This window comes from Talpa occidentalis, unplaced genomic scaffold (genome assembly GCF_014898055.3).
Source record: "Talpa occidentalis isolate TD23 unplaced genomic scaffold, MPIMG_talOcc4v2.1 talOcc4.3, whole genome shotgun sequence".
Classification (NCBI taxonomy): domain Eukaryota; kingdom Metazoa; phylum Chordata; class Mammalia; order Eulipotyphla; family Talpidae; genus Talpa; species Talpa occidentalis.
Genome location: NW_023603184.1, coordinates 67937387 through 67964476, shown reverse-complemented (window position 1 = coordinate 67964476; position 27090 = coordinate 67937387). Strand labels below are relative to the sequence as shown.

Below are 27090 nucleotides of genomic sequence, written 5' to 3'. Positions count from 1 at the left end.
TGTTAAAGAGACTTACCTTTCTCTATTGTATAGTTTTGGCTCTTGTGTTATAAATTGCCTAGATAAATGTAACATTTTTTTGATTTGTGTCCTTAATCCTATCCCATTTGTCTGTTTGTCTATTTTTATTCAAATACTATATTGTTTTGATTTCTGTAGCTTTGTAGTGTGGCTTGCAGTCTGGACTGTGGTACCTTCATTCTTTTTATTTGTCAAAATTTATTTGACTATTTCAGGCTTTTTGTTTGCTTGTTTTAGTAATATTTCCTTGAAGAATGCCACTGACATTTTGACTGGAATTGCAGTGAATATATCTATATCTATGTATTGCATTGGGTAATTATTAAATTTTCTAATCATCAAGGAGGGAATATCTTTCCATTTCGTTGTTTTCTATTGTTTTAACAATGCCTTATATGTTTTATTGTACAGATGTTTCATCTTCTTTGTTAAATTTATTCCGAGGTATTTCACCTGTTTGATGTATTTCTTCCTTGATTTCATTATCTTTTGTCTGGTTTGTGTGCATGCGTGTGTGTAAAGGAAAGTAATTTAATATATCAATTATGCATTGTGCCACTTCACTACTTATCATTTTTAATAGTTCTTTAGTGGAGTCTTTAGGGTTTTCTTCATATGTTTTGTGATTTGCAAACAATGGCAGCTTTATTTCTTCTTTTCCGTTTGGTATATTGTTTTTCTTTTCTTCTTGTCTAATTGCTCTGATTTAGACTTCCTATATTATGTGGAATATCTGTGATGAAAGTAAGCATTCTTATCTTGAGCTTAAAAGAAATCTTTTTTTTTCCTCCACTATTGAGTATATTACCTGTGGGTTTGTCATTAGTATATTGAGACATGTCCCTTCCATCCCCATTTTATTGAGTATTTATCATAAATGGGTGTTGAATCTTATCAGATAATTTGTCTGCATCTTGTTGATTGCTATGGGTTATTGATATATTGGTCCCATAGTTATTATGCAATGCCCATACCTGTCTCTTGCTACTTTTTAACTAGAATTCTATTTTTTCTGATATTGTAATGGTTGTCCCTGCTTTAATTTGGGTACCATTTCCTTATAGGATTGTTTTGCAACCTTTTCCTATGAGTATACATTTATCTTGGGAATTCATATGGGCCTTCTGGTGATGGCAGAAGGTTGGTCTTCATTTTCTAATCCAATGAACCCCTCTGTGTCTTTGATTGATGAGTTCAGCCATTTAAATTAAGGATGATTAATGATCTATGTAAGTCTGGTACTGCCATTATGTTTTGTTTTCTGGGTCTATATTTCCTTGTTCTTTTTTCTTTTTTTAATTATTTGCCTTCTCTTCAATTTAGATTACAGAGCTCCTTTCAATATATTTTGCAGGGAAGCTCTGAATTTGGCAAACTCCTTCAGCTACTATTTGCCTGGTCAGGCCTTTATTTCTCACCCATTCCTGAGTTACTGCAGTATATATCACTAGTATTCTTGACTGTCAGATTTATTATTGAGTATTTTCAATATGTCATTTCATTTTCTCCTGGCTTATCATATTTCTGCTGAGAAGTCTGCTGAAAGCCTTATGGGAGTATATGGATAGCTTATCTGCTAATTTAAAGACTTCAAGTAAATTGTGCTTCTTCAAGGGTCAGTTTCTGATCATTTTTTTTATTATGAATGGACCATACTTTCTTGCATGATTTAAAATTTTAGTTGGAAACATATATTTTTAATATTATAATAAGGTAAACCTGAACATTAGATTCTCCCCCCATTTTCAAAGTTTATTTTGTTACCTGTTTCAGGTCATGGATATGGTTTTGTTCAATTTTCTGAAGTATTTTCTAGAGTCTCATGCATGTTCTCTGAAGTTTCTGTTCTTTTAACTTGTGCTCAGTTAATGTTTTTAGAAATAATTCCTTTAATGTAATAAGCTAAGAGAAGAAGAGGTTGAAATACCCGGAACAAGGAGAAACCAAAATAAAACTCTCCCATTCTTTTTCAGATTAATTCTGTGCTATGATACTTATTCATTTACAGCACTATCTTAGCTTTTACTTCCTGCTTGTAATGAGCCTAGAGTTTAGACAGAGATTAAACTCAGTGTAATTTCTGAGCATACATCCTGCTCTGGGCATACATGTGACTTTCTAACTTACCTAATATATGTAGGCATTTTGAATGCCTAATTTCCCAAAGAAAATCTCTTGCCAGTTTTTATTCTCAAGTTTTGGGTGCCTTACTTTATGCCTTAACTTTACTCCCCAAGTAGCTACTGCTTTTATCTTTCAGTATTTTTGAGGACATGGACTGGTTTTCTGCCCTGAATGTTTTGGGTCAGGGATAACAAAAATGAGTGCTATGTGTTAGTTCTTTAAGTTGCACACAGATTGATTAGAGTAGAGGACCACAATTCTTTGAGGATAAGGTATACTCAATTCTCTTCAGAACCCATGAACAAAGGTCACATACTCTAAATGCAGGCTGATGACTTAAAGATCACCACCAAGCCAGAGAGGGGCTTGTGGTAATGGCAAATAGAAATGCCACAGAGATTCCCTACTGTGTTTAAGTTGCCTTTTTATTGATTCATCTTTGCCTGACTGTTGTAAACCTTTGACATTTTCCTAGAGTTCTGACAAAGTTTATTTTGAATCTTGCTTCATCCTTGATGCCTTGCTCAGGAAACAGCCCCTAGGTTCATTGTAATCACTCTGATAGCAAACTTTATTGACACAATTTACATGTATATTGACTTCTGTCATTTTTGATCAAACTGAGTTTTCTAATTCTATTTGGGGCCATCAAATAAAAACTTTATATCTTTACCACTTACACTATTCCCTACACTTACTATACCATGCCCAATAGGTACAAACTAATTTTTCATTAAATATTGACCAGTGACATTTTAATATTACAATTTTTCCTCTTGCATCAAAAATTAGAGAATGAAGAGAATTAGAGAATGCAGAAAAACACTTTGTGAACTACTTGATGATGAACGTAATAATAGAATATTATTATTAAGTCAGATGATATTATCAAATAAAAAGAAAAGCCACATCTTTACAGATTTGCATCTTTTTTCTATATCTTAGAAGACTGGAATGCAGGTTTAAAAAAATCTTAATAAAATATATAAAATAAGTGTACAAAGTACAGCTTAGCGAAGGGCATGCCAACAAATATTGATGCCCCAAAATAATGTTCGTCATTTGATTTATACCTATTGATATTTATTGGATGGAAAATTATTTTTTTTTCTAAAATTTTTGTTAGTTCATTTAAACTGGATAATATACTGTTACGTCAAATTATATATAAAAATATTATAAAAATAGAAATTTTTTCCAAAGGGAAAAATGAGTGGGATGAACAACATTATTTTGTATTACATTATTTACAAATATGTTTAATGTCTGACTGAATAGAAGACATTAAAATTTTCATATGTACTTCTATTTAATTATTTTGCCATCAGATTTTGTAGTTGGAAAATTTGCAAGAATTCTGATCTCATAAAATTCTCTAGTTAGAAATGCTTAATACCTTTTAGACATAATTATATATACTTTTCCTTGATATTTCTTGAAATCATCACAAGTGGGGAAATTCTTGAATTAGTTGCAATGTGAAATCTGAAAGTGTGTCAATATTCTGCTACATTAAAATATTTTATTTAGAAAAAAATTTTAACCGATGCATGACTCTTTGACATCACGTATTGGTCATTTCGAAAATATTAGTTCATTGGTTATGCAGATCTTCCAAATGTTGTTAAAGTTTAATTTACAGAAAACCACAAACAATTAATATTACTGATGATACTAATAGGGAAGTTTTAGTAGATAAATATGGCAAATTCAAGCTAAAGAACTCATTTTTCAAAATTTAATAGTTTTGCATGAAAAGTTGCATTTTATAATTTGTAACAAATACAGTCAATTGTGGGTTGCTCTTTTCACATAAGAGAACCATTTTATTCCTTTGGAAGAAAAACATTAGACTATTATTCACAGCCTATTATACTTTCCTTCCAGCAAAAGTGTTCTGTGATTAAAAAAAAAAAAAAAAAAAAAGGCAGTTATTTCATCATCCAACCAGCTCTCACTTGCTTTTCCTTGAGATAACCATCATGTTGGTATAAAATGGGAGTGATTCTCTGTTGTTGTTTATATCTCATTTCACCATTCTTATATTAAAAATCTTAATGATTAATAATAAAATTTACAATTTTTACATTTCATGTAGCTTGGAAATTCTTAAGTGACAATAGATTTTTTAAATTGATAGAATGATGACAATATCATTTGATGCTGCAGTGTTGACTGGCAATGAGACTCCAAGAGTTTCATGCACCATTGGTTTTGTAACAGAAGTGAAATTTCTAACCTAGTGTAAAAGAAAGATAATGCCTTAACATTGATATTAATATTATTTTGGCTTCCAGGACCCCTAATTAACAACTATCTATGAACCACATTTGTACATCTTTACTGTGGGGTAAAAAGCATATGAAAGAAAAATTTGTTCATGGTAATGTAATTGAAACAAACATTAGACTTTATGTGAGTCTGTAAAAGGACTCAAAGATTTGAAGTAAAGTGATAGCACTTTAGGGTATTGGGAAGACATCTTTGTATAATATGTATGTGTGTGTGTCTATCATGTAATTTTCCTTTACTTTTCACAGTGTGAAAGCTTTTATGCAAGTGCATTTTTCATATTGATGTTTTCTACTCAAATTCTAGTGATGTTAATTTGTAAAAATTTCTCAGAAAGAGATTTTAGAGTGATTAGCATTTTGAATAATTGACAAATTTGACTAATTAAACCTATGAGTATATCCTAAAGCTCTTGATTCATTTTTTTCAGGAGATGACAAGTTTGAGGCAGAATTTGACAAGGTCTTCAGAACCTGAAAGCACATTACTTATTTGATGAGCATTTGAGCCTCTGCTGAAAAGGAGAGCCAGCCAGTTCAAACCATAATAAAAATTAGGAAGTTTTCAAGAAGCAAGCTACTTTCAGGACCTTTGTGTCTGAGTGCATACATGTGTGTGTATATACCAGCATATGCACATAGCAGTTCAGATGAAAATCTGATAAGGAGAACTAAAACAAGGCAAAGCAGAGCTGGTCTAGCTGAAGAGTTCTAACCATATTACCCCATCATTTTTCTTCCTCACTTCTCTGTTCTAAGAGAGCTTGTTAGAGTCCCTAGAACACAACTGACAATAGTATAATTCAGTATTACTCTTTATTTTTGTAAATGAGGACACTGATGCCTATAGAGAGTGAATGATACAGCCAGAGGCATATAAGCTTGATAAGGGTTAAACTGGGTTAAAAATATGACCTCCTAGCTCTTATTACTACTATTTCAGTATTATTGTCAATTCCCATTTGAGAATGGAGAATGAGAGAATAGGTTCATAACTATGTGTTGAGAATCTTAGAGAAGTTTAGTGCATTATAGGAGGAAAAGTTACTTTAATTCATATTTTAGAATTTAATATTCAATGCATATTAAAAAATTCTCTCCATGTATCATAAAATAACTAGGGGTAAAGAGGAAGAAGAAACTAACTTATAAATAAATAATACTTATTTTTGTCAGCTGTTCTCATATCTCTTCAGTATTGATACAACTTTGTTCATAATTTACTAACTTTTCATATAACAATTTTTAAAATGCATTTCTTAAAATAAAAATGTTTTTTATGTGAAAGTCACATGCTGACAATATGTGTGTATAATATATATATATATATATATTCTCAAAAAGGTAAGATTTTTCATTGGAAAATAATATGTTTTAGGTGATAAAGTCAACTAAAATATATATTACTAGATTTTATAAGTTTATCTGAATCTAAAGTTGTTCTAGTTGGTAAAGTTTTTCTTTATTTCAGTGATAAATTTATTAAAATTGATGTGACTACCTGATACTGAGATAGATACTTAGGAAATATTTGCATGTAGTTGATGAATTCTCTTAAAGGGATATTGTTAATAAGCTTTATTGGTTTCTCCTGACTTTTCTTTGTATTTTAATTTTGCTAACTTTGGTTTATCACACTGTATATGATTTGGAGGAATAAATTCACACCTCTGCAGAAGTATGTTATTACACCATACCCACCACCAGAACACCCATAACCCTACCAGGTGGTAGAGTTGATCAGGAATGGACTGCTCTCCTTGCTTCAGAAACACAGTTATTGGCACCACCAGGTAATAGACAGAGTAAGAAAAGGTAAAATAAATAGACGCAAAAGGAGAAACTTGGCATGCCAAGGAGAAAGATAATTTTCTGGGAGTATAAAACAGATGTCAAATGATGCATTAAGAGCTTTTACTTTTGTGTGTTTGTTCTTACTTGAATGATCAACCAGTGTTCACAACAATACTAAATGACAAGTTGATTAAAGTTTCTTTCACTGACCAAATTTACAGTTTATTGTTTGTGTGATTAATATTTCTGACCTTAAACATTCAACATAGTCAAGTGCCCTACTTTTCAAATGAGATTTCTGAGTGAATTTTATGCTTTACTAAATTTTTCCATTAACTGTAAGAAGCAATGTAGTATTTTGCTTTTGTCAGGTGAACCTAAAAACATAAGCAGAAGCATTTTGATTGAAGGGAACAACTACGAAAGACACAAATATCCTAAAAGAATAGGAAGTCACTTTTGTGGTTCTGATATTGAAGAATTTGAAGGTGCTTGTATTAACTTAAGCATTTTTGAGTTTTAATAATAATAATGATAGTAATTGACATTAAATGAGCTAAGTACTTTGTGGAATGATTTTCATATTTGTGATCATTTATTTAGAAAATATAGATGTAGCTTGTACTTAGATATATACTGTGATTATTGCCTATTCTGGTAATGTTTTTAATCTTCATATTTACATTATGAACTATGTAACTCCTTAACTGGGAAGCATAACCCTTTGATCCATTTTCTAGGTGATAAGCTAGACAACATAAAAGAACTCAGCATCTTCTATCTGATCTGAAATGACAGGTTTTGACCATATTGAATGTGCTCTGTAGTGTCTAGCATCCTGTGGAAGAAAAGCATGGAAAAAAAAAGTTTTATAGTAAATGAAAGAAAAATTAATGTTTCTGCTGTTAAATAGAAAATCAAAATTTGAATGTCCTTTGGCTTGTTAGAGAATATATAAACAACAAACATTTTTAAAAGATCTGGAATTTTATTATTGTAGTTATAATTTTGCATTGTGTTTTCAACTAATTGTATAAGGATGGTACATTGGTGTTATGCTTCCAAAAACTTAAAATTCAGTAACATTTGAGGTGAATATGCAGGAAGAGACAAGTTTTACTAAAACTAAACATAGAAAATAAAGATTTTTTTTTTTAAGATTTATTTATTTATTTATTTGTACAAGCACTGGGTATAGTCAGAAGTGCGGGAGGGTGAGAGAATTCACCAGAGCCAGAGTGGGGAGCAGAGCAGGCAGAAGGACCGAAGTACACTGCTGAGGGGAGCAGCGGGCGGCAGGAGAGGTCTGCGCGCCATGTGGGACCCTCCTTAGGTGGCTGGGGAGCAGCCAGGGATCGAGCCGGCGCTGCAGAGGCTGCGGGCAGCTTCGCAACCCAGCGCTCAACTGCTGCGCCACCGGGGAGGCCCATAAAGATATTTTTAAATGAAGAAACAGAAGTTTAAACAAAGAATGGGAACTGGAGGCGGCAGGCTCCCCTGTGGCTGAGAAGCAAGTATATCACATGGCCTGAAAGGAGAAATGGATTTGTGCTTCTGGCAGATTCTGAAAAACAAACTGATAACTGATTATTTTTTCTTTTTATTACTGTTTTGAAAGGATTTGTTTTTTTAAAATAGTATCTAAATTAAAAAATATATACATTTCTCAACCTCAGATGCCAAGATTAAACTAGATAAAAAGTAACACAATTTGTCTCAATAAAGATAAACCAAAGACTGAAAATCATAAACTACTTTTTTCTCAGCTCAATACTAAAGAACAGTCCTTCTTCTTCTAAGATTATACAGCAAACTTATTTCAAAAGGCTATTTAACAGTGTGATTGGATTTTTGGAAGAAAGCACAGAAATATGAATAGTAGTCTATTAAAGACAGACTAGAGTAGGGGAAAGAACATAGAGTGAATTATTTAATTTCAGTTATTTTATTACATTCATGTTGACAAAGCTGAATGTCTTAGCTAAGATTCTGTACCTGCAACTATTTAGCAAATAGCTCTTCTTTTACTAATATTTTAAATATTGTGATTATTGTCATACTGTGTCATCCTCTATCACTGGATTTTTAAGTTGCATTTCAAAATGACAACATAGGGTTATAGGGTTAACAAATACTTTCATAACAGCAATTATTAAAATGTATTACATTTTCAAGTTTTCACACATGTACATGCTCACACCTATACATACTCATTGGATAAATATTTCATATTTAATTGTAAATATAATGTACAATTATATTTCATATAATTATATTTCATACATTATATTTTGTAATTATATTTAATAAATAGTTCATATTTAATTATAAATATAATTATGCATTGTGTTTATAATTAAATATTTCATGTAATTAAATATTTCATATTTAATTATAAAAAATATGACACCCAGTACTAAAGTAGAGAAGACTATGTGAAGTAAATACTTCACATAGAAGATCTATGTGAAGTAAATATTGAATTTGAGTAATATTTTGATATTTGTGAATAGACTTTGATTTCATAATTTTTCCTTTGAATATTAATAGGAAAAGGAATTTATTGAGAGATCATCTCTTAAGATGACTTACAAAATATCCATTTTCTTCTGAGCTACCTTTTCAGTGTTCAATTTGAATCATTTGGAGGTATGGCATCTAGGATTCTCTGCTTGCTAAGTATGACCTTGTACTTAAAATACAGAGAAATTTATGAAAATGTATCTGATAGTAAGGTTTCTCCAGGAGATTCTAACATCAAGTAGTTAGTGCCTTAGAAATGAAGTTGCAAGGTGGGTTATAATATTTGCTGATGAGATGTATTAAGGATCCTACTGAAGTTGTGGCGCTAAACACTACACAACAATGAGCAGAGGGTGAATTTGGAAATTTAGGCTGGCATGTTATAGACAAGGTTCTTGAATGCAAATAAAAAGTCTCACTTGTTAATGAGTGCTAAGGCACTGCTGTCTTGAGAAAGGAGAAGGACTGTGGCAGTGGTACCTTCATGGGAGACTTAGAGCAAAACAGAAGCTAACAAACTGAGGGACAACATCAGTTGGCAAAAGTGTTCATTTCTACAAGGCAATAAGAATATTCTTCACATTCATTTTTAAAATTCTGTAGTCTTTTTTTTTATAAAGACCTAGTTAGTAGAGTATTAAATAGAATGAAAGCATATGTTAAGAGTCAGGATACGTAATATAAGTCAGACATGTAGGTTCCATTGCAGTCCTGCCTCTTATTAGTCATGTGACCTTTGTCAAGCTTTTTAATTTTGCTCAGCCTAAGTTTCCCCATGTGAAATGAAGATCATAAGACCCAATAGAGCTTAGGACATTTGGAAAGGGGAAGATTGATTACAAAGAATGAACACCCCAAAGATTATGATAAGAGTTGGAGATAAAAAGAGATTTGGGATAGAAGGCAGCCTCTGAGGCTATTAAAAGAGGAGCTTAATTATTCATTATATGTAGAAGGAGGAAGTCTTTATTCTAGGACTGAAAAATTCAAGAGACCTCAGGGATAGTGCTCGCAGCTAAAGGAAATTTATAGAAATGAGCAAAAAGGAAAAAGAGAAAAATATCCTTCACTTTCTCAGCAATGATGAAGTTAAAGAAATTAATCCTTAAATTACCTCTCTCTATAAGTATTGTTTAAAAGGAAGATTTAATTACAGTAATTTGAATTACTTTAGTGGGTTGATTTTAGAATAAGTTCTAGGGGCAATTGGAGTTAAAAGAGAAATTCTTATTGTTAAAATTAAACTATCTGTTTTCTACATGTGAATGAAATCATCCTATATTTGTCTTTCTCCTTTTGAGTTATTTCACTTAGCAGGAAAACAAAACCACATCAAACCCTAACAGTCTAACTATAGATTGAGGCTACCAGAATGAGAGGATGGGGGGAGAGAAAAATGTTTTTAGAAAAGAAGCTGGAAGTATATGATGACAGTAATTTCAACCAAAAATTCTAAGTGATACAGGAATAAAAATGGATTCCGTTTCAAAAATCAAGAAAACACCTCAGATATAATGAAAATTTAAAGATCCTGCCATAACAGAAAATAAGCATGCCATTCTTACCACACTTATGCAAGGTTCTTTTTGACATTCAAGTTAATAAATAATTCAGTAAAATGAAACAAATGCTTTTTAGCAAATGCTGTTGAAGTAATTAGGCATTCAATAGGCAAATATATAAAATTGAATATGAAACTCAAACTGATCTTCACACTATAAGTAAAAGTAAGTCAAGATAAATCAGGAACCTACCTTCTTTCCAACTCCAGCAGCCACCCAGACACACACATACACAGATATACATCCACATGCATGTTTTAATTTTATACATTTTAATTTTAATTTGAGTAATAAATTTCAGGTGTGTATCATTGAAAATAATGTGTATGTACTACATTAAGTTCACAGCTGAAAATCCTAATCTATCCTTCATTATACCGTTGTTCCTTTTTTGCTTGCTTTACTCATCCTCTTGTCTCCATAGTTTGCATTTTACAGAATGTTATGTATTCGGATTCACAGTATATAGCCTTTTCCAGTGGGTATCATTCACTTAGTAAACATTTAAAGCTCCTCTGCATCCCTTCAAAGTTGCTAGATTATTTTATTTTTTTTATCACCGTGTAATATCCCATTTTCTACTTTACCATAGTTTATTCCTTTACTTACTAAGGGACATCATTATTGCTTCTAAGTTTTTGCAGTTGTGAACAGGACTGCTACAAACATCTGTGTGCAGGTTTTTTGTTGTTTTTATTTGAAATATCACTGGTTTACAGCCTTGTTAGTATTGGAAGTATAGTGTTTCCCTCCTCAGGTGTAGTGGACATACATTTTGAACACATTTATTATAGAACAAGGAGTGTAATTGTTGGATCAGATGGTGAAAGTGTGTTTAATTTTTTAAGAAACCACCAAACTACCTTGAATACTGTGCCATTTGCAGTTCATCATTTCATATTTTCACTGAGACTTTCTCTCTTTGTAAGATAGTTCCCTTCGTTGGACTGGATTCAATCACTTTGTACTCTTATTTTTATATTATCATATATATCATATTCTTTCTTGCTTTGCAAGTGTGACTCCCTCAGGGCAGGGTGTAAATAGGTCTCTAGCAGCCTCTCTTAATACATTTAGAATGAATGTTCACAGTATTAGTTTAATGAATAATGTTCAAATTAAGATGTATCATAATTTTAGGCAAATGATCAAGTGTGTGTAATTATCTAAGAGCATCGTGTTGCAAATCTACATAAAAGCACATTTTTATATTACGAAAATTATGTTAACAAAATTATGTTACAAAATTGTTAGAATTAGAATCAAACATTGTTACTATTTTACTAGTAATATTTTCAGTTGTTTCTTAGCAATTATTTTGTGAGTGAAATATATGGCAGATTCATGTAGAAGGGAATTGCTAAAAGGAAATTAATTCCTTGTCTCAGATCTTCAGCTAGAAGAAACAAAGCTCTTGCTATAGAGTATGTGCTGAATCTTTAAAAAATTCTAATGAGATTAGTATATATTGTTGACATTTTATTTTCAGCCAGAGTGAAGGTTATAGCAGAAAGGTCACAGAGATTATTTTATACAGTAAATAAACAATGCCATTGTATTGTAAGGAAAAGAAAACATCACAAAAGTGTCTATAGCTTTGTAAATACATAGCAAAATTTTCTGGGAACCCTGCCCTCCTATACCAGGCAAGAGAACAAAAACTATCTTTTTTTTTTTAATAATAAATTTTATTTTTATATTCCCCATACAATTGCAACCCCCCCATTCTGACCCCAATCCCTCCCCTCCCGCCCCCACCCCCCAAAAAGTGTCTCTGGTTCATAGTTTTTTGTTGATTTTGATTTTCACTTTCTTATAGTTATTCATTTTCCTGGTCCCTTATTTAAGTTTTCTAGATTCCTGCTATGAGTGAGACCATCCGGTATTTTTCTTTTTCTTTTTGGCTTATTTCTCTGAGCATGATCCCTTCCAGTGCCATCCATGTTGCTGCAAATTGCATGTGTTTATCTTTTTTGAATGCTGAGTAATATTCCATGGTATATATGTACCACATCTTCTTGATCCAGTCATCTATTTTTGGGCATTTGGGCTGTTTCCAAAACTTAGCTATTGTAAATAGTGCTGCTATAAACATAGGTGTGCAGGTGCTCTTTGGAATTGATGTTTCTGTGTCCTTTGGGTAAATACCTAGGAGTGGAATTGCTGGATCATATGGAAGCTCTATGTTTAGTAGGTCAAGAAATCTCCACACAGCTCTCCATAGTGGTTGGACCAGTTTGCACTCCCACCAGCAGTGCAGGAGAGTTCCTTTTTCTCCACAACCTCACCAACATTTGTTGTTGCTAGTTTTTTTAATATGTGCCATTCTCACTGGTGTAAGATGGTATCTAATGGTAGTTTTGATTTGCATTTCCCTGATTACAAGTGATGTTGAACATTTTTTCATATGCCTGTTGGCCATTTGCATTTCCTCTTCGGAGAAGTTTCTTTTTAGCTCTTCTGCCCATTTTTTGACTGGGTTATTTTCTTTGTTGTTGTTGAGTCTCAGCTCTTTGCAGATTTTTGTGATCAGTCCTTTATCATTAGTGTTGGGTGCAAAAATGTTCTCCCAGTCAGTGGGGTTTCTCTTTGTTTTTGTTATTGTCTCTTTTGCTGTGCAGAAGCTCTTTAATTTGATGTAGTCCCAGCTGTTTATCTTTGCCTTCACTATCACTGCTTTGGGTGATGTATCTGTAAAGATGTCTTTGATGTGCATATCCCGTAGTGTTTCGCCTATATTTCCTTCTATATATTTTATGGTTTCAGGTCTTATGTCTAGTTCTTTAATCCATTTTGAGTTGATTTTTGTGTATGGTGTGAGGTAGTGGTCAAGCTTCATTCTTTTGCATGTAGCGACCCAGTTTTCCCAGCACCATTTATTGAACAAACTTTCTTTGCTCCAATGCATAGTCTTTGCTCCTTTGTCAAAGATTAGTTGACCATAAATCTGTGGGTTTATTTCTGGATTTTCTATTCGATTCCATTGGTCTGTATGTCTGTTCTTGTTCCAATACCATGCAGTTTTGATGATTATGGCTTTGTAGTATAGTTTGAAGTCTGGGAGTGTAATGCCTCCGTTCCCTTCTTTCTTTTTCAGGAGAGCTTTGGCAATTCGGGGTTTTTTGTGATTCCATATGAATTTCATCAATAATTTTTCTATTTCTTTGAAGAATGACATTGAAATTTTGATTGGAATAGCATTGAATCTGTATATTGCTTTTGGTAGGATGGCCATTTTAATAATGTTTATTCTTCCAATCCATGAGCAGGGGATGTCTTTCCATTTCTTTGTGTCTTCTTCTATTTCTTTTAACAGTGTTTTATAGTTTTCTTTGTATAGGTCCTTTACCTCTTTTGTTAGATTTATTCCCAAATATTTGATTTTTTTTGTTTCAATAATAAAGGGGATGGTTTTTTTGATTTCTTCTTCTTCAGATTTATTGTTTGTGTATAGGAAGGCTACTGACTTTTGTGTGTTGATTTTGTATCCTGCCACTTTACTGAACTGATTGATGAGTTGAATTAGTTTTTCTGTGTAGTTTTTGGGGTTCTCTATATATATTATCATATCATCTGCAAATAGTGATAGTTTGACTTCTTCTTTTCCTATTTGCATTCCTTGTATGTCTTTCTCTTGCCTTATTGCTCTGGCTAGGACTTCCAGTATTATATTGAAATGCAGTGGTGAGAGTGGGCATCCTTGTCTTGTTCCAGATCTTAATGGAATTGCTTTCAGCTTTTCACCACTGAGAATGATACTGGCTGTTGGCTTGTCATAGATGGCCTTTATGATGTTGAGGTATGTTCCTTGTATCCCAAGAATTTCAAGGGCTTTTATCATGAATGGGTTTTGCACTTTGTGAAAGCTTTCTCAGCATTTATTGATATTATCATATGTTTTTTATATTTCTTTTTGTTGATGTGTTGGATAACGTTGATTGATTTTCAGATGTTAAACCATCCTTGTGTCCCTGGAATGAATCCTACTTGGTCGTGGTGAATTATCTTATGGATACATTGTTGGATTCTGATAGCTAAAATTTTGTTGAGGATTTTTGCATCAGTGTTCATTAGGGAGATTGGCCTGTAGTTTTCCTTTTTTGTGTATTTTTCTAGGTATTTAATGGATTCTGGCCTTATATCCAAGTCATCAATTAATCCATTTGAGGTTTTTTTTTGTGTGTATATGTATATATGTTTAAGATTTATTTGTTTATGCATATAAGAACTGGGGTACAGGCCAGAGATGTAGGGGCAGGGATTTGAGAGGATTCACCAGAGACAGAGTGGGGAATAGGACAGGCAGATTATTTGAAATACACTGCTGAGGGGAGCAGTGGATGAATCAGGAGAGGTCTGCTGCACCATATGGGTAGCTCCCTGGCCGGGGATAGAACTTGTGCTGCAGTGGCTACAGACAGCTTCATAGGTTGTGTCTTAACCTCTTGTGCCACCAGGGAGACCACTGTTTTTTTTGGGTTTTTTTTGTTTTTTTTGTTTTTATTTTTTGTATATGTGTATATTTTTAAGAGAGTGAGCTAGTTTCTTTTTTGCTGCATGTGGCTGTCTAGTTTTCCCAACAACGAGTGTTGAAGAGAATTTATTTTCTCCTATGTACAAGCTTGACCCCTTTGTCATAGATTGAATCTCTATATCAGTGTGGCTTATTTCATGTCACTCATTCTATTGTATTCATCTTTGTGTGTCTACTCTTATTTCAGTACCATACTGTTTTTATTACTATGGGCTTGTAATATGGTTTGAAGTTTGGGCATATGTTACCTCACTTCCCCTTCTCTTTTGTCATAATTGCTTTGGACATAAGAGGTCTCTTGTAGTGCTATATAAATTTCAACAATGTTTGCTGTGTCTGAAGAAGTTCATTTGAATTTTGATAGGGATTAAACTGAATCTATAAATTTCTTTGGATAAGATGGACATCTTACAATGTTAATTTTTCCAACCCATAAGCATGTAATATTTTCATTTCCTTGTGTTTTCAGTTTCTTTTAGTAATGCTTATCGCTTTTGATGAGTAGGTCTTTCAGGTCTTTTATTAAGTTTATTTCTAGATATATACTTTTTGATATGGGAGAAAGACAAATGCTGGATAATTTCACTTATATGTGCAATATTTGATTGATTCAGAGAAACTGATGAAGTAACCATAAAAAGTTAGAAATATGACTGCAGAATTGAAGCTACTAGATGGGGAAAGTGAGTGAAGGAATACAATGGATTCAACAGTGTATGATATATATACTAATATAGTATTTTTGGATATGGGTACATCAATCCACTGATAAGTGAATATGGGTGTATCAATTACAGTGCTGTAAACCAATGTTACCTAAAATACATTGTTTAATTAAAAATTACACTCTTAATGTCTTCACACTGCTCCTACCTATATAGATAAAATTAAAACTTGTGTTTATTGGAATAGCTCTCGCCAAGTACAAACTGTCAGACTGTTTTCTGGATTCAAATCCTCATTTTAATTATCTAATAAACTCTATTGTTAGAGACTTTCTTTACAGTTAACAGCCTTTTGCACCTATTTTGGTACTTAAACTGTATTGTTAGTAAATATCTTAGATTTTGGTATTGAAAAAAGTAGTGTACTTAATTTATAATACAATCACTGAAAAACATATGTATATAGGTTTGTGGCAAATATAAATGTTTGCTTTTCATTAATATACTGCCATTTTATTTGAATTTTTTCATGTAACTTTTAAATCTATTTTGTGTCTGTTAGGTAGTGGGTATTTGTTGAAACTTGGTATTTATTCTATTTACTTGGGTGAATTCCTTCCAAGATGGAAGTTTTCTTCATCTTATATACTCAGTACCCTCAATTCTCTCATCATTGGTGTTTACAACAAAAGTGTAAATTCATCATAAAAGAAAATATTCCAAAGTGGTTTGGGAAGTAATGGATTGGACTATAGCTTAACAGTGAAATGTGACCTGTGGGCACAATGCACAATGAGAATTCTTAATTACTTTCTTATTATGTGTCATTATGTAACTAGGGATTGATCTATTATATTTGTTCTAGATCAAGGTAATTTAATGTATTGGAAAAGGTCATGAAACAGACACACTACAAATGTCAAGAACCATGTCAACATGGTGACATCATATTTTCTTCTAAACACATTTTTAAAGCAACTTCCCCAAATTTATCATTCTTTAGTTTTAAAAATTAACATGAAGTATGTGTCTAATCTAAGATTTATTTTATTTTAGATGAACTTTCAAATTCATCAGAAACCAGATTGTCTTTAGAAGATCTCTTCAGGAAAGACTTTGTGCTTCATGACCCAGAAGCTCGATGGATCAATGGTATGTTTGTTTCTTTTTATATATTATATTTATTTTGAGTTCTTTGTAATTAAAATTAATAGTGGTATCTGTAGTTAATATTTTAACTGGCATTATGCTTCAAAAATTACATATACCATTTAATCAGAAATTAATGCCTTGGTTCATATGAGAAAAGCAATTGCTAATACAGTTCGTCAACAACATTAGAACTAAACATTAGTCTGACTAGATTATATCTGCTGTTCCCTCTTGGTCATTGGTTGTGTGACTTTAAGCATATGCTGCTTTCTGGCATTTCCCTGGATAATTTTTCCTCGGAGCCTAGAAATGTATATAAATGATTCAAATTTGGCAGTCACATTAGTTTTCTCTTTTTTTTTTTTTTTTTTTTTTTTTTTGGGTGACTTTTCAGTTTAAGTGCTATAAACTACAAAAACTCTGCAGAGTTGAAATGTTTATAAATGGTATGGAAACATATTGCATTTTGTCTTTTCCTTTCCTGGCAAAGAAACTGCTTCAACTCTCCTTAGGTTATTTCTGGTTTCATTATTTTTAAAAAGTTTTTAAAAGTGGTTACATTATACTAAGACATCACTGAATCTATAACCACTGATCAGCTCTGGGACTTTTGGTTTAACTTTATGGAAACTAATAAGGGGCACATGTTGGGTAATCACATCATAAGAAATGTGTTGGGGAAAAGGAAGTCAGATTTTAGGCCTTGAATATTCAAATTTGCCATAATAATCACTGTGGTTGCAGTTATTAATCTTTGTCTTACACTTTATTTAGAAAACATCTTCACTGGTTTTCAAGCATAGAGATTTATATGATAAATAAAAAGAGCTTTGCTTTTTTAATTTGATTAAGACCATCTCACTTACAGTCAATTCTTTCTTCTCTAATAGTCTAATTAAGTACATTCATAACTGCATATTAAATATTAATGGATGAATGCTTTGAAAAGAATGTAACTTAATTCAAGAAGACAAGGCCAAATCATACTTGTTTACCAAGCAATGATGTAGTTCCTGGAGATCAACAGGCACTCAAAATTTGTTTTGCGAATAAATGAATGAATGCTTTTAATTGAAATTCAGTGTTTTTTTTTTTTTTTTCTGTGAACCCAAGTTTCACTTGGAACCAATGGGAAGATGAGTGTGTATAATAGTTTTGGTATTACAGAGAGAAAATATGATAGCAATTTTATTAATTTATTTGAATATCTTCATTTTGAATTGTTCATAATTTTGGAACTTGTTATTTTTTTTTGTTTTTGCATTATGATTATTTCTTGTGAGTACTCTGACTAAAGAAGGTTAATGAAAAAGTATATCATTACTAAACATTGTCCATTGTCACAAATATTCTCCTAATTTGTTATTGTAATTTTAGTCCTCTTTTATTTGTTAGCAAGTTTGTTTTATTGAAAGAATGACAAAAAATTATGAAAAACTGTGATAATCTTTGAAAGATTAAATAATATTCTCATGTTTTGTCACCATGAATTTGGCCAAGTTATTAAAATTTGTGAAATCTTCAACTTTGGAAAGCATGGAAGAATTCATGAATCTTATGTCCTTTCTCGGGTTAACCTAGACTATTTAAAGAGGCATTTACTCCTGTGTATTACTGACACTTTGAGCGCCAAAGGACCAAATAGATAATTTAAGTAGTGAACTACTTACTAAAATAAGCCACCTTTCATTTTCTAGGACACACATTCAACTCCAGAACTTCACATGATACCAAGAAAATATATTAAAGTTAATAATACTAATTATTTCTGGTAATTTCCTTACCAATCATCAGTAAATCTGATCTTGAAACAATATCCTGGGTTAAAACTGCAGTGTAATTATTATATTCTAAGTTAAATATAAGACTATATTGCTTATAAAGAAATTTGATGTAAAAACAAGTCTTTAAATAGGAATAAGCAGAATCTGAGCTGTTAGAGGTGTGCAGTCTTTACAAATACTGAAGGAATTGACTCGCTGTTGGTAGGTTGTGTGCACCGGGTTGCTTTTTGAGTAACAGATTTATGTTCATTCATTCCTTTTATCCAACCCAGGTCGCCTTTTTGGCAATCACTACGCACTTGGCCTATTTACATATTCCTTACATAGCCAGGAAATTCAGAGAGAAATATATGAATAGAATGTGTAACCTTGGCCTAATTATAACAGATTACATCTAAATGTAAAATGTGAGCTTTCTTTATTCCCTGGGATGTCTCACCAGGTTTTCTTAGTATATAAGTTGCATGAAAGAATATAAACTAAGCTCATTTGGAATCTTCATTTAGTTCTTGGAGGTCGCCATGGGAACACTTAATGCATTACTGGTCAAGGAGAAGCAGGGAGTCTAGACAGCCCTGACGTGTAGGTTATAGTGCAGCAATGTCATTCATTATGCTTGTTCTCAAATCATATAGGTGTGAATGTCATTGCAGCCTCGGATGGGTGCTCATGTTCATGGTTAGCTTAACAATGGCCTTCCCCAAATCTGCTCATATCCTTGAAATCTCCATTTTTATAGCATCTTCTTCCTAGTTATGTTACCTTGAAAAATGAGAATCTATCTTCTTTAAAACCACTCATCTCTTTATATAAGTTTGATGATGAATGACCATCAAAGTAAGATCCACTATTAATTGAGGGTCTCAAGCAAAAAAAAATCCAGAAAATAAAACTGATATTGAGAGAGGTAAAGAGAGGGACATGGAGTTAGTACTCTCCCTGAAAGAATGAGAGCTTCCTTTGAGCAACAAGGGCTCAATTAAGAGGGACAAATTCTAAAAATAGCAGTCTCATTCTCTTGTTTCCCTAAAAGTTAAGACAGATTATTCAATGAGGTTTATAATGTTCTTTTTCTTCCAGTCATATAAATACATAAAGCTTTGTTGAAGTTATGAATTCTGATTTGTAGCTCAGAGAATTGAAAATTAGGTTGCATTATAATTAATTGTTATATTGGTTGACCCTTTGTTAGAGTAATATATGTCAAAGTATCACTATCAAAAGTAGATCATTCCATTTCCTGCCAAAATTAAAGAAGTATGCCATTAAAACACATAAATATTTTTTCCAAATTACCAAAAATGTTTTCTTTACTATATAAACTTTAAAAAGTTTTCTTTGCTATATAAACTTTAAGAAGTTTTTATTGATAGTGCTTGAAATTTAAGAAAAATCTAAATATTTATTTTTTAAAAGCATATTATGACAACCTTATATACTAAATGCAAATTTTCAGACTTTGGTTTGAAATTTGAATCTAAATAATTTTCTTTAAGGAGATGTTTTAAACATTCTAGCTTGTATTAAAATGAAAATATTTATATTAAACACCAAAAGGAAAATTATTTACCCATAAAATTCAATGTTAATATTACAGGGGAAAGGAAAGGTTTTCCAAAAGAAGAATATTTCTATATTTTAGAAATGTAGAAATGTATTTCTACATTTTAGAAATGATTGCTTTGTAGTATTTAAAGTTAGTTGGAAAATATAAGCAAAACTCTAGATTAGAAAAAAACTGAAATTTCCTGTTACAACATACTATTTGAAATAGAAAATTGAATTTTTAGTTTTTAAAAGAATGAAAAATGTCTGAGTGAGTAGGATGAAACAATTATGCTTAGAGTTCATCAACAAGCATTACTGAGTTCCAATTATGTGCCCTGCATAGAGTTTGTATTTTCCGAGTGGGATCTGTGAGCATTTGAAAGGTTTGCAGTAAAAATAAATGACATTTTCATAGTTGTGGTGCAGTCTATGCAAATATGTTTGCTTTTGATTTTGTTGGCCTAGAAACTGGGTTTGCCAACAGAAATATGGCTGGCTGGTAGATACTTTTCCATCTCTTTTATCCTCTTTTTTAATTCATTCAACTCATTTAATATATATAGTAAAGATTTTTTCTAAATATGAATATTAAAAGATGCACAATCACACTTCTTTCACTCAAGGAAACTGACTGTATAAATTTTCACCCATTGTTCACATTATCTTTTCTGATATCTAAAGCCTTGAGGAAGTGAAATTAGTATTCAAAAGCTGTGTTTAAGGAGATAATTCTGTGCTGATCTTAGCTAGTTTCTGAAATTGTGCTAATTCTTAAGGTATTTTATCTTACAGGCTTTAGAATTAAGTGAAATGAAAGTCAATGGGAATAGATATCTGCCCAACTATGATAACTTGTGTTTGGCTAATATAGTTTTCCAAGTTTTGTTTAGAATGTGGTAGAAAAAATGTGTTCTCTATCCTTGCTGATATGATCAAAACTTTGATTGGGCACAGCAGACCTCTCCTGTCTTGCCCACTGCTCCCCTCAGCAGTGTGTTTCAGTCAATCGCCTGTTCTGCTCCGCACTCTGTCTCTGGTGAACCCTCTTACCTTCTTGCACCTCTGACCTACATCCCAGCTCTTGCATGCATAAATAAATAAATCATTAAAAAAAACTATGAGTGATAGTGATAGGGACACCTTCATGAGATATATATTGTTGATGAGATTGTAAAAAGTGATCTCTAAGTCCAGCTTTAGTTTTAAGAGGTTATTTTATCTCCAAGTCAACATACAGGTGTGGCTTAATAGTCTTTTTTTTTTAGGAAGCCAATATTCACATTCATCAAAAACAATTCCTATGAAATGGTATCCCCTTTCACAGAACTTTCTCTGCTTCTCATTCTTACACAAGAAACAATGCATGATACAAAGTTCTGTTCTCTTTGGTGTAATGGGCCATATGGAGTTGCTGAAATATAATTTGAAAGTCAATCTCATTTTGCACTTACAGTTGGTAACACCCTGGTATACTCTCCTCTTGCTGTCAATACTTAGGCTGGTTTTAATAAGCTCAAACATTCATTACTGGGCTGTGTACCGAAGCCATTAGTCTGACACTGCCATGTGCTTGCAAACACCATCTGAAAGCAGGTAGCTTGCAACTATCTGGTCTCTGGTGATATTCAATTTGCAATTAAAACAAAATATACAACTAATTAGTTGTATGTCTAGGAGGGTGAAAGTTCATTTGTTTATCTGCCATCACCAATCTTGCTAATTGTTTATTTTTTATTCTGCATATGTATGGCCACCTTTTAATATCTTTATATTCCTTCACCAACATCCTTTTATATGCAAAATATTTATACATATATGTATATATAAATAATGATTTTGTTTCTTTAGAAAGTGAGCTGGAGCATAAGAACTGCACAAACTTGACATCATCATTAAGTAGCTGTGATGCTCCAAATCATTCAGATATGTTGCCAACTTAGGCTCTGCCAACTATCAAGGAGAAACAACCTTTCAGTATGTTCAAGTAAGGTCTGCCCAGGAAGGGTTAGGGCTCTGGAAATCAGAACTTGTTCATGGTCAACATGATGGTCAAGTAGCTTGACTTATTTATGTGGTCATGTCTTCATCCATAAGATTGAGAAGACAATTCTTATTTCTCCCTTCTAAAGCCATTGTAAGCATCATAAGGAATATATATTATCTTAATATTTAAGCTACTTAAAATTTTTGTGTCTATTTTTATTGAATGAAAATTGATTTTCATTTCTCTAGAATATATAGTCTTGGGTAAATTAATCAATATTCCTGGGTATTACTTTTGTGAAAACACCAGAGTTGTAATTGCAACACCAATAACTAGTTATTTAGTGGGTGTTAAATATGTGCCAGCTACTGGGCTAACTGCTTTCAGTGTACAGCTCTATTGAAACTTCACAAAAGTATGAATTATTTTTATGATCTTTACAGCTCAGCAATCTTTGCTCAGAGTACTTAGTAGCTTGCCCAGGCTCACACAGCTGATAAGTTGTGTTTTATTTCCATGCCTGTATATTTTGCCATACTGCCACTTTTTACTCTAAGACTTGATGGAGCATGGAGCAGTGTTCAGAGCATGAAAAGTACATACATATTTTATTGCACGGTTTTGGGTCTGTGTCCTCATAGCAATTTTCCTTTCCACTCCTAAAGCAGATTGCTGCTTTTCCTTATGAAATAGCATGCCTGCTCTAAATTTAGCCATTTCTTTCCCACACATCTTGTTTTAAACAAAAAGTCAGTCACTCTGGACTATATTTATGCTCAGCCATGGCTCATATTCCTAAGAGTAGAGATGTTGCATGTCTCTGTTTTTCTAGTGTCAGTAGTAACTTTTAGTATGTAGTTCCTCAGCAAATGAATTGGTATCTTGTTGCCACTGACCCTCTTTTTATTTTGAAAACAGAGACAATTATATATCTAAACTTTAAAATGTTTCCTCATAGATTAAGTTTAAATATAAATAGTAGAGGATATTATTTCTTATTTTTGTAATTAATAGAAAGTTCTTCAGTTATTTAAAGCTTAACAAAAGAAGTGAAATACTATGACCTACAGAATCATGTAACTAGCTAAAGATAGCCATAGAATGTGGTGTGATATAGACAGACAAACTCCTGTATCAAATTACATGTATAAAGGAAGACCATTATTGTTCTATAATTTCTGAAACAAGTTTTGTTGAGTAGAATTATGTGTTTCTGCTGTGATCCTTGAAATATTAATTTGTGTCATGGAATTGTACTAGAATAAAACATATCTTTGTAACTAGACAGACTGTTCTAGATTCTAGTAGTTTCTTCGGGATTACTGAATGCCAGTAGGGCAATGGATTTTGCTAAAGTCCAGGACTATTTAACTTCAGATATGACATCAATGAAAAAAATGCAAACATGGATAATTTAAATTAGAATTATTTTAACCCATAATAAAGGAAGTTTCAAGTTATGCTGTAAATCTACTCCTTAGAACCATTCTAGTTGGAAAGAGTTGGAAGAGTCTGTACACATCAGCTGGGGATGGTCCAAGTAATCAAAAAGAAAATGTATGAATTAATCCTAGAACACCATGTCTTCCTGAGTGCTTATTGACTATCCATGTACATAATTTTTTTTTCATTTTCAAAGCTTGTTTTTATATATTAAATGAATTATTTCTTCTTGATTTTTCAAAATTCTTAATACAGTGTAGGAAAATTGATCCTATAATGCTAAAAGTGGAAGGCAATTTAGAGAGCTCTTCCTCCATTTACTGTAAGGCATTTCAGAGTGGGACCATATAGTTTATTTTTGGCCCTCTATCACCCAGTTCAATGCCTAACACCATTTAGGTATGCAGTAAATTTATTTGAGTTAAGTTGGATCTATATCCAATAACTGCTGCCATTCATAGTCATCATTCCAAGCCACATTTTGAGTTAAAGGAAGTGAATACTATAGTCAAGGTCTTAAAGGCACAGAGGGATGTTTAAAATAAACTAGTGATAAGTTGTTTTTAAAAATTAGTATTAATATATTACTGGATTTTTCTGAACTTCCTTAATAAAAGTTTCAGAGTATAGATTTACTAATTCAGATCATCTAAAAGCTCAATTTAAAAGAAAGAGAACACAAATAGAGATTAGTACATGGGATTTGGCTGAGACGTGGCACTTCAGTAATACAATTATTTGCTTTCTTTCTCAAAGTGGTGACCTTGAATGCATAAGATGACTCTTTAAGTCTTTTTTTTTTAATCTGTCAGCTTGTCCCTCATTTTTTTCTAATGGCTTCTGAAACTTAATTTCTACATTACTTATTTCTTTTGTTTAAGCATAAATTCTACTCATTCATACTTCCAGTGATGATGCTGAAATTTGGTTCCTTGAATATATTAATTTTATACTTATTTTTGGCATTCTTTACAGCCTTTTATTCCCATAGTTTTATGCTATGATAACCATAGCAATATGAAAAGCATATTGTCATATTTACTTCAAGTTACTAAATACTTTTTTAAATATTGTTTAATTTTTAGAAAAAAATATCTGATCTTCTATGCTTAATTCAATGTCAGATTACCTCCACTTTCATTCCCGTTGATTCTGTTCTTTGAGTTTTCATTCATAAGTGTTGTTTTGCTCTTTATTTTTGGAGGAAAGACTATCCATCTAGACTTAGCATTTATTTTTTCTTAGCAGTGTATTCCAGGATCCATGGAATTAGGGAAATGGGTTGCCTTGTTCCCGGATTACTTACCAGTGTCTAAGCCGATTCCAGCTCATGAAGCCTTATGAGAATTGACATTGAACTTTTCCCATATCTTCAATTCTTGCCTCTCTGACACTCTAAATAGCACTAATGAAAAATCATGTAACTTTTCCAAGAATTTCCTTTTAGGACAATTTTTCTTGCTTTTCCTTAAGCTTATAGCTTTTCTTATAGGAACTACGTATATTTTACAATACATGGGCTGCATCACTATCTTCTTCAGGCCATCCTTTATACTTAAGTACTTTCCAGAAGTTGGTATTTTTCATGGGTATTATAGGAATGAAACTGTGTGTGTGTGTGTGTGTGTGTGTGTGGCTGGGGAAAAGGGGTGTGCAGAATTAGAAAGCAAAACACAGCATGTGGGATACTTGAGCATAGCCTGAGGCTGCAGGCAGATGGTTGCCTGATTTCTGATTGCTACAATCACTTGAATTGTAACAGACGATGATGGTGGAATATAGATTCTTTTTGTTTTGTGTATGTGTATGTGTGTTTGTGTTTTAACCTCTTTTTTTTGCAGTATAGCCTATTAATCTAACTATTTTGATTTTCATTCAACTCCAGGAACATGATAGGTGATGAAAACACTTCACAGTTTCTTAGAGGCTGACAGTTCTAGTTTTCAGTTGAATGTGCTATTCAGATAAGTATGATATAGTATCTGCTAAGCACAGCTCTCTTTTTTCATTTATAATTTAGTATAATTTTGAGAGAGAATGCAGATGTACTAGTAATTAGGCAATATTTAATATTAATAACATGATATTTTTCCTTTTTAAGTTCTCAATTCCATTTATTTATCTTGACTAATTTTTAAAATTCTTCATCAAAATATCTCATAATTTTAAAGGACTTTAGGATCTATAAATCACTGAAATTTCAATGAGGTATAGCATCAAATGAGCCTTTTTCTTCAATAAATGAATTACATGTACTAATAATAAACTGATGGACTTCCATATTTTTTGCAAAGTATATTATTGATATTTCTTTGTTTTGAAGTTATGGGGAAGTCAACATTCTATTAAATATCGGGTAACACTAGCTTTAATAGTTATGCAAACAAGCTGATATTTCATAGAAGTTCAAATAGAAAAACTAGTTATCATTCTAGGTTTTGGACTGGAATTCAAATTTTTTTATTTGAAAATAACTTAAAAATTAAAGAAATTGTGCCATAGCTATTCCTCTGTCTGGTGTATAAATTTAGGAAAGAGACTTAATCACATGAATATCATGTAGTCAGAAGTTATCAATGAATTTGCCATAAATTTTCTTAGTCTACCCAGTAAATTAAGGTCTGACTTAATTATTGTAGATTACCTAGAATGCCTTACAATTCATTACAGCCTTTCCATCTCTTCTTCTTCTTTTTTTTTTTTTAAGATTTATTTATGCATACAAGAGCTGAAGTACAGTCCAGAGATGCGGGGGTGGGGGATGGGTGAGAGGATTCACCAGAGACAGAGTGGGGAACAGAATGGGCAGACTGACTGAAATACACTGCTGAGGGGAGCAGTGGGTGAGTCAGGAGAGGCCTGCTGAGTCATGTGGGTCACTTCCCTGGCCAGGGATCGAACTGGTTCTGCAGAGTCTTCAGATTGCTCCATAGTGCGGTGCTTAACCCTTGTGCCACCAGGGAGGCCCCTCCATCTCTTCTTGTTGTGAAATTTTGTGCTAACAGATTAATACATGGAAGGAGGGAAAGGATATGTCAGGGCTGGAAAGGAGAGAGGAGGGCCGAGAAGAGGAGAGAAAGGAGAGAAAGGATACACCCTCTGCATAAAGAATAAATTAGGGACAAGAGATTTAAAGTGTACCATATTTCCCTCCTTTCTTCCCTGTAATCCCTGCAACCTTTGTGAAATTTTCAGCGCTTCAAGGAACATAGAATGGAAATTGTGACACACAGCCTTGTTTTTGGATGAAAGGTGTAATTGAATACTTCTGCTAATATGCAAAGCTTACATAATATAATGTTCACTATTTTTTCATTCTTTCATTAATTTATCTTATTGTAACATATCCATCTCCTTTTCCCAATTCATTAATTTTCAAATACTCGAAATAGCAATCCCTGTCACTCTTAATTATCTTCTTTTGGGCAGTATTTAAATTAAGTCATTAATTTGAACTGAATTTGGTCAAGGAGGATGAGAAACATTCTCAATGTATTATCACTAGATTAAAGTTTGGGCAATTTAGTTTTTTTATATATATTTTAATGCAATGAGGTGTTTTACTGAAGGGCAGAATGTTATGCATTTGTGGGGGGGTGTGTGATGGTGCAATAGCGCTTTCTCCTTCTAACTTGAAATACTTTAAAGTACTTTTGGGGGTAGAA

The 27090-nt window shown here is 32.4% G+C and overlaps 1 protein-coding gene across 4 annotated transcripts in view; it reads left to right on the top strand.

The window, feature by feature from the left end:
• Positions 1-27090, top strand: part of DPP10 (dipeptidyl peptidase like 10) — a 611591-nt gene that overhangs the window by 188724 nt on the left and 395777 nt on the right. For all 4 annotated transcript variants that reach the window (XM_054699639.1, XM_037523252.2, XM_054699638.1 and 1 more), the window contains exon 3: positions 16571-16666. In XM_054699639.1, the coding sequence (XP_054555614.1) occupies positions 16571-16666 (96 nt within the window). The remainder of the gene's footprint in view (positions 1-16570; positions 16667-27090) is intronic.